This window comes from Oncorhynchus mykiss, chromosome 27 (assembly GCF_013265735.2).
Source record: "Oncorhynchus mykiss isolate Arlee chromosome 27, USDA_OmykA_1.1, whole genome shotgun sequence".
Classification (NCBI taxonomy): Eukaryota; Metazoa; Chordata; class Actinopteri; order Salmoniformes; family Salmonidae; genus Oncorhynchus; species Oncorhynchus mykiss.
The window spans coordinates 26,723,811-26,733,505 of record NC_048591.1 but is presented as its reverse complement, the minus strand read 5'-3'; the positions used below and the strand labels follow the sequence as shown (position 1 = coordinate 26,733,505).

The 9,695-nt window shown below is 45.9% G+C and overlaps 1 protein-coding gene across 1 annotated transcript; it reads left to right on the top strand.

Annotated features, from left to right (window-relative positions):
* The first annotated feature begins 6,416 nt into the window (after positions 1-6,416).
* On the top strand, positions 6,417-8,588 carry LOC118944646 (protein starmaker-like). Its single transcript, XM_036964650.1, has one exon. The coding sequence runs from the start codon at positions 6,417-6,419 to the stop codon at positions 8,586-8,588; it is 2,172 nt and encodes a 723-aa protein (XP_036820545.1).
* Positions 8,589-9,695: the final 1,107 nt, after the last annotated feature.

Here is a 9,695-nt window from a genome sequence, read left to right as displayed (position 1 = left end):
GAGATGACCCCATCTAGACAAATTAAGAAATGAAGGATGGTGGGATGGACAGAGGGAGGAGGAGAAGGTTAGAAACAGAAGAGAAAAATCGCCACCTCTTCCACTGCAGGGCACTGTTCTGTTTACTCCTAGTCTTTGGATAAATTAGTGCATTGAGACACTAGGGACTGTATTCAGTCAAACTCACTTTCTCACTTGGTCGTTTTTCAGTTACTTGTGAAACCCAATGCCTGGTTTGGATTGACACTAGCATGTACAATACCTCTAATTGCCTCACTATCAATACCTCCTCCAGCATGGTGACCCTGACTGAGATATAGGAGACAACTTAATGTGGACCCCAAAACACAGTCATGACTGTTGTCTCAGGGTGATCTATTAGTGGTAAAAAAAAACACAAACAGAGGTGGATAAATGATGAGTTGCAGTCGAGGTGCAAACGACATTGACATTGACTCAGGTTAGTTTTGTATTCCAGTTGCTGTGGTACATAAAACTCCCTCCTCTCTCCTCTTGAGTCTGGGGGCTGGAGAACGTGAGACTTTTCAGGGGCCTCTCTCTGAACCTCTCCCCAGGGACGTTGACTCTCAGTGGGCCTCAACGCTGGCCCCATGCCCTGGGCCCTGTGGAGCTCTGTAGCGCTCAGAGGGTGAACAGTATGTTTTCAGAGGCTTAATCCTCCAGAACAGCTGCCTGAGATCAGATCTCAGATCAGTGCTGGGGGATCAGGGAGAAGAGGAGAGGGCTTAGAGGGCTGCAGGTGCAGACTCCAGTGCAGATGTAGCGTTCAGCTAACGCATGGTGACGTTCAGACAGACAACACAGCCAACACTAACTGTGTTCACAGCTAACAACACTCTAACCGGTATGATAGACAATGCTTGTAGGGTCTATTTGTATGGGGGGGGGGGGGGGGGGGGGGGGGGGGGGGGGGGATAGATTCCGCACCATTTGTGTTTAATAATAGAGCTGTTATTGATTTTCTTTTTCATACTGAAGACAAACAGGTTTTGTGTGTCTGTGTGTATGAACATGCCTGTCCGCTTCAGTGCAAGCGAGCGAGATACAGACAGACAGACAGACAGACAGACAGACAGACAGACAGACAGACAGACAGACAGACAGACAGACAGACAGACAGACAGACAGACAGACAGACAGACAGACAGACAGACAGACAGACAGACAGACAGACAGACAGACAGATAGATAGATAGATAGATAGATAGATAGATAGATAGATAGATAGATAGATAGATAGATAGATAGATAGATAGATAGATAGATAGATAGATAGATAGATAGATAGATAGATAGACAGACAGACAGATAGAGGAGAGCAAGGAGACAAACATAGGAGCATGGGGAGGTTGGAAGGCGGGCAAGAGAATGGATTCAGCGTGGAACAGCTTGATTAGATAAAAAAGATCATCCTTGTCCAGGAGTAAGCTGAATTTATTGTGTCGGGCCACCACAGAGGACTGATAAAAATGACCTCAATAAAAACAGCACAGCCTATGCAATATGCAAATGATTCCATAAAGGATGGATGGAGGGAGGTGGAGGTGGAGGAGGAGGGAGAATGGGGGAATGAACGCTGAATGGCGGATGGCGTGCCCTGTCCCATCACTCTTCATGCCAGCGCTGTTTATGTACACACCCACCCCCCTCCTGAATAGATGAAGGGGAGTGCCACCTGTGGAGGGGTCACCCCTACTGAAGGTGAGGGCAGATGGCACCGCCATTCACCCAAACCCCGACCCACCATTACTAAGGCTCCAGTGGCCAGGCTGGGATGGACTGTAGTGTTGGGGGAGGAGGATAGAGAAGCATGGAGCTGTCTTTCAAGGTAACCACTGCACTTTCATATACTGTAGCCAGCCCCTTTCACTAGGATTCAACATGTTTTGATTGATGTGTGTGGAGAACTCACCCCATTCACTTATTAATAGGAAAGGAAAAGTTAGAAAGAGAGGGAAAAATAAATAAACGTGGGGATGAAAACGTGTTCAAGCAAGAGAGGTGGAAGGCAGCCATACAGCAGAGAGAGACTGTGCTGCGATGCTGGCGGACGCTGGAATCTCTGGGTTGGCACGCGGGTCTGCCAAGTTGTAGGATTTACCTTGGCACCCTCGGGCCCCCGACATGATAAGACTCCATTGTCTGGAGGGCCCCGTGGCAAGCTGCAGCTAGGCTCCCATTGTCTGGGCTATGGAGAGGGGGAGATGCTGGATGAATAGAAGAAAACAAGAGGAAGATATAGAGAGACGAGGAGAGCAGGAGGAGGGTGAGAGAGACGAGGAGGGCAGGAGGAGGGTGAGAGAGAGACGAGGAGATTAGGAGGAGGGTGAGAGAGATGATGAGAGCAGGAGGAGGGTGATAGGGAGATGAGGAGAGCAGGAGCAGGGTGAGAGAGAGATTAGGAGAGCAGGAGCAAGGTGAGAGAAACGAGGAGAGCAGGACGAGGGAGACAAGGAGGGCAGGAGGAGGGAAAGAGGGAGACGAGGAGAGCTGGGGGAGGGTGGGAGAGAGAGACGAGGAGAGCAGGAAGAGGGTGAGAGAGAGACGAGGAGAGCAGGAGGAGGGTGAGAGAGAGACGAGGAGGGAGAATGGTGATATGTGCATTTGTGTGTGCTCACTACTATTGTGCTATTGTTGCTGGCCAGTTCATCAGCTGAAGCAGAGATAGAGGTAGAGGCCCTGAATGAGAGCTCATCTGCCCAGAGCCCCAGCTCGGGAAGCACATGGTCAAGTGGTCAACAAATGAAACAGGAAAATTGCGCCACTTGTTCTGCCTGTTCAAGTGGCAGTATGTGGACTAGATGGTTAGGTCACGTTAGATGCCCCTGTACCCTCCAATTGATATTAATAAAAAAATACCAAGCAATACAGTGGGCCTGCTGCTTTTTCAACCAGCACAACAACTGACAAAAAGATAAGAGCACTCAGCGAAAAAATTGCCTTTATGCAAAATTGCTTTCAGTTGTTGAATCATGTTTACTGCTTTTTGGTCAAGTCTGAGCGCAGTTTGAAGGAGTGGTCTTTTTGATAATACATTCATTTCCCATGAATCATTAAATATCAGGAGATTACATTTTTTTTAATATACCCCCAATTTTTTCAGTAATCATAGAATAGGATATTGAAAATCCAATGGTCAGTATAATTCTGCACTTAATTTAGGTAAACATGTAACCATTTAGAAGAATAGAACACAGTACACTGTCTGAATCAGTGGAGGCTCCTCAGAGGGTGAAGAGGAGGACAGTCCTCCTCAGTGAATTTCATTTAAAAAAAAGTGAAACATTAAAAAAGTGATATTTTTTTAGCTAAAACTATAAATCAAATCAAATCATCAAATGAAAATGTATTTGTCACGTGCGCCGAATGCAACAGGTGCATTTCACCTTACAGTGAAATGCTTACTTACAGGCTTTAACCAATGGTGCAAAAAAAAAGATATGTGTGTGTGTGCGTGTGTGTGTGTGTGTGTGTGTGTGTGTGTGTGTGTGTATGTGTGTGTGTGTGTGTGTGTGTGTGTGTGTGTGTGTGTGTGTGTGTGTGTGTGTGTGTGTGTGTGTGTGTGTGTGTGTGTGTGTGTGTTGGTAAGTAAAAAAATAAAACAACAGTAAAAATACATTTGAAAAAAAGAGTAGCAAGGCTATATACAGACACCGGTTAGTCAGGCTTATTGAGGTAGCATGTACATGTAGGTATGGTTAAAGTGACTATGCATATATGATGAACAGAGAGTAGCAGTAGTGTAAAAAGAGGGGTTGGCGGGTGGAGGAACACAATGCAGATAGCCCAGTTAGCCAATGTGCGGGAGCACTGGTTGGTCGGGCCAATTGAGGTAGTATGTACATGAATGTATAGTTAAAGTGACTATGCATATAAGATAAACAGAGAGTAGCAGCAGCGTAAAAGAGGGGTTGGGGGTGGCACACAATGCAAATAGTCCTTGTAACCATTTGGTTACCTGTTCAGGAGTCTTATGGCTTGGGGGTAAAAACTGTTGAGAAGCCTTTTTGTCCTAGACTTGGCACTCCGGTACTGCTTGCCATGCGGTAGTAGAGAGAACAATCTATGACTGGGGTGGCTGGGGTCTTTGACAATTTTTAGGGCCTTCCTCTGACACCGCCTGGTGTAGAGGTCCTGGATGGCAGGCAGATTTGCCCTAGTGATTTACTGGGCCGTACGCACTACCCTCTGAAGTGCCTTGCTGTCGGAGGCCGAGCAATTGCTGCACCAGGCAGTGATGCAACCGGTCAGGATGCTCTCGATGTTGCAGCTATAGAACCTTTTGAGGATCTCAGGACCCATGCCAAATCTTTTTAGTTTCCTGAGGGGGGATATGCTTTGTTGTGCCCTCTTCACGACTGTCTTGGTGTGTTTGGACCAATCTAGTTTGTTGGTGATGTGGACACCAAGGAATTTGAAGCTCTCAACTTGCTCCACTACAGCCCCGTCGATGAGAATGGGGACGTGCTCAGTGCTCCTTTTCCTGTAGTCCACAATCATCTCCTTAGTCTTGGTTACGTTGAGGGATAGGTTGTTATTCTGGCATCACCCGGACAGGTCTCTGACCTCCTCCCTATAGGCTGTCTCATCGTTGTTGGTGATCAGGCCTCCCACTGTTGTGTCGTCAGCAAACTTAATGATGGTGTTGGAGTCGTGCCTGGCCATGCAGTCATGGGTGAACAGGGAGTATAGGAGGGGACTGAGCACGCACCCCTGGGGAGCTCCAAATAATTGATTAAAACACAGTTTTTCAATGAAAGTCTACCCCCTTCCATAGACTTACACAGTAATTATGACAACATCCTCCAACCTCAGAGCACATTCAGCATGAACTGACACGTTGTCCACCCAATCAAAGGATCAGAGAATGAATCTAGTATTGAAAGCATAAGCTACAGCTAGCTAGCACTGCAGTGCATAAAATGTGGTGAGTAGTTGACTCAAAGAGAGAGAAAGGCAATAGTTGAACAGATTTGAACTAATTCATTTCTTTAAAAATTAAGAAGCAAGACAGAAAGAGAGAGAGAGAGCTATATTTTGTATTTTTTTCACTTTCACTTACTTAGCTAGCAAATGCAGCTAGCTAGTTTAGCCTACTCAAATACTTGTTTCAAACGGAGAAGGATGCTATGTTGCCTAGCTGGCTATGGCTATCCAACTCTGGAACTCTTCTAAGTCAAGGTAAGCTTTTGGTTTGATTAATTTATTGCCACCGGGGCCTGCCGGTGTAACTGCTAAACTGCTTGCTAATTAACTGTACACTGTATTGCATGATTGTAGCAGGTTTGCTAATGCATTAGTTCTAGTATATATGTTGACGTTGACATTAAGTTAGCTAATATGGTGGCAACGATGTAGGCTGTGTGTAGCGTTTAGCGGTTATGATATGAAGGTTTGTCTTGGAAAGGTTTTTTCACCTGGTCACAGACAGCTGATGTGTTGTGTACTGAAGTCCACAAGCAAAGGGATAAGGTGAGAGGAAGAGAGCGCGTAGACGTGAGATGGAATTATACAACGATCTGGCTACTATTAAAGGGAACTGTGTTTGCGTATGATCAGGGGTGTATTCATTGCGCCGATTCTGTTGAAAAACGTTTCATAAACAGAAGCAAATGGAAAACAGGGATAAACATACCTGAATTTGTCCAATAGAAACTCTCATTTGCAACTGCCAGACTAATGATTACACCCTAGATCAGCTAGATGCATACAAGATTGTGCAAGGCAGTACTGAATGTGTCAGTGTCTGTCACATTGATTGCTCTAAATTCTCTCAACCTGTGCACCTAAGTTGTACATTTTCATTTATAGGCTAGGTTGTAGCAACCTCATGATGGGTATATGGAAAATATGAGTATCATGTACCTAAACTTATAGATGTTACATTGAGCTGGGTGAATGCAATGTGCTGTAATAGAAATAAGGCCATGCTCATAAAAAAGAATGGTCCACCCTCATCTTAAATGACACAGACCGCCACTGCTGTGTATGTGCAGTATGTAATTACCACGCTGTCAGAGGATCTGTATATCTATGCAATATTTAAAACACATATTGTGAGATATATGAATGCAGTAGCAGATTTGGTGCGATGACAATTTGATGAAAACATTTAATGTCCTGTATGAAAATTCAGATGTAATGTGTGTTGAGCGTATAAGGCTTCTATTTACCTAATGACTCTATTTCCCACTTCATTTACATGCCCTTCCAGCTAGAGCATACCTACAACCACAGACACATGGATCTGAAACACAATATACACCACAACACAATCTCTTAATGTTTTATAATAAAGACCAGAGAGAGAGAGAGGTAGAATAAGGACAGAGTCCTATCATTCAGTTGTTCCGGTGGTCAGCGTTTTTTTTGTGGTGGACTCAATGTGTTCCCCTATGGGGACAAACAGCGATAAAGTGAGTGTTACGTTTGCCCTCCAGTCAGCCCCCAGTGTGGCTCAGAGACCCACCCCTCTCACCCTCAGCCCTCTCCCCCACCTCTCCTCCCCTCTGCCCTCTCTTCCATACTTTTCCTCCCACAAACCGTCTGCATCCTCACTGGACACCCATGACCCAAACCAATCTACATCTACACTGGACAACCACGACCCAAACCAATCTACATCTACACTGGACACCCACGACCCGAACCAATCTACATCTACACTGGACACCCATGACCCAAACCAATCTACATCTACACTGGACACCCACGACCCAAACCAATCTACATCTACACTGGACACCCATGACCCGAACCAATCTACATCTACACTGGACATCCACGACCCAAACCAATCTACATCTACACTGGACATCCACGACCCAAACCAATCTACATCTACACTGGACACCCATGACCCGAACCAATCTACATCTACACTGGACATCCACGACCCAAACCAATCTACATCTACACTGGACACCCACGACCCAAACCAATCTACATCTACACTGGACACCCACGACCCAAACCAATCTACATCTACACTGGACATCCACGACCCAAACCAATCTACATCTACACTGGACACCCATGACCCGAACCAATCTACATCTACACTGGACACCCACGACCCAAACCAATCTACATCTACACTGGACATCCACGACCCAAACCAATCTACATCTACACTGGACACCCATGACCCAAACCAATCTACATCTACACTGGACACCCATGACCCAAACCAATCTACATCTACACTGGACACCCATGACCCGAACCAATCTACATCTACACTGGACACCCACGACCCAAACCAATCTACATCTACACTGGACACCCATGACCCAAACCAATCTACATCTACACTGGACACCCATGACCCAAACCAATCTACATCTACACTGGACACCCATGACCCAAACCAATCTACATCTACACTGGACATCCATGACCCGAACCAATCTACATCTACACTGGACACCCACGACCCAAACCAATCTACATCTACACTGGACATCCACGACCCGAACCAATCTACATCTACACTGGACACCCACGACCCAAACCAATCTACATCTACACTGGACATCCACGACCCAAACCAATCTACATCTACACTGGACACCCATGACCCGAACCAATCTACATCTACACTGGACACCCATGACCCAAACCAATCTACATCTACACTGGACACCCACGACCCAAACCAATCTACATCTACACTGGACACCCATGACCCGAACCAATCTACATCTACACTGGACACCCATGACCCGAACCAATCTACATCTACACTGGACACCCATGACCCGAACCAATCTACATCTACACTGGACACCCATGACCCAAACCAATCTACATCTACACTGGACACCCACGACCCGAACCAATCTACATCTACACTGGACACCCATGACCCAAACCAATCTACATCTACACTGGACACCCACGACCCAAACCAATCTACATCTACACTGGACACCCACGACCCAAACCAATCTACATCTACACTGGACACCCACGACCCGAACCAATCTACATCTACACTGGACATCCATGACCCGAACCAATCTACATCTACACTGGACACCCACGACCCGAACCAATCTACATCTACACTGGACACCCACGACCCAAACCAATCTACATCTACACTGGACATCCCCGACCCAAACCAATCTACATCTACACTGGACACCCACGACCCAAACCAATCTACATCTACACTGGACACCCACGACCCAAACCAATCTACATCTACACTGGACATCCATGACCCAAACCAATCTACATCTACACTGGACACCCACGACCCGAACCAATCTACATCTACACTGGACATCCATGACCCAAACCAATCTACATCTACACTGGACACCCACGACCCAAACCAATCTACATCTACACTGGACACCCATGACCCAAACCAATCTACATCTACACTGGACACCCATGACCCAAACCAATCTACATCTACGCTAGACATCCATGACCCGAACCAATCTATATCTACACTGGACACCCACGACCCAAACCAATCTACATCTACACTGGACACCCATGACCCAAACCAATCTACATCTACACTGGACACTACATCCTCCATACCCTCGTAATACTTCTCTATGTTATCCACTCATGGCTTTCATATAGCATGCTCTGACAACCTGTCTGCAACATATTTTGACTATATATCCCATCCCTCGTTTCTCCAATTCATTTCCCGCTCCTTTCTCTCTTTCTCTCTTTCTCTGGCTCTCTGAATACCTGCCATAAATAATGGGGAATTAAAAATGAATCTTGCGCAGCATTAGTGGAGTATTGATCTCACAGTGAGGAGCCAGACACTCGCCCCACTGCAGATTGTCACAGTTAGTGTGAATTATTGTGGAACATGTGTTGAATTTTACAAGATAAAGGGATGGGGCCTGCATTGCTCCCCTATGCTATTTGATGTGACTGCAATGGCAGCTTGACAGACAGAGAGTGAAATGGTGTTTTTAGCGATCCAACCCGCTGACACGCACTAGCACAAACAGTGTGAGCGTGTGTGTGTTCATCTTCAGTTCTGTAAATTTGTTATCATGGAATGGTATATTATCACAATATTTTCATAAATGATATACATTTCTATAAAAAAATAACTAAAATAAAAGGAGAAAGAGAAAGAAAGAAAGAAAATGTTTACCTGTTAGGTACTACCCTTCATCACTGACTAGGGATCTCCCCCTAACTCCCCTGACTAGCTCTCCCTCCCCTAACAAACACAACTGGCTTTGGGCCTCTCATACCCACCCCGGGGGGGGGGTCACAGTGGGCAACCAGGAAGATCGACGGGGCTCCATAGAGCCGTTGTCACCCCAAAAAGGAATTACAAACAAATTGCTAAGGGCCTGCACATAATTTAGAAACTCGTGGCAAGTTTATGACTTGCTAATGTTCCTAATTACATGCCCGTGAAAGGCTTAATTAATCGGAGGGAGGTAAGAGAAGGGGGGAAAAGCAAAGATCCAAAGTAAAAAAAACATAAGGAAAAACCGAGGGGGGGGGGGGAGAAGTGGTTGGCTGTGTTTGTTCTCTTGGTTCCACTGCATTGGTTTTTACTGCCTAAGGAGAATTTAGTAGCTCTCCCTATTTGCTAGAAAGAAAATGCTGGTCTCTCTGAAATGCGACCATTACGATCAACCCCTTGCTGATACCTAATAATCCTGCTCCCCCCTCCC

Bases quoted from the DNA above. Each gene is read 5' to 3' on its own strand.
- LOC118944646 (XM_036964650.1), top strand. From the start codon at position 6,417: ATGGGGACAAACAGCGATAAAGTGAGTGTTACGTTTGCCCTCCAGTCA.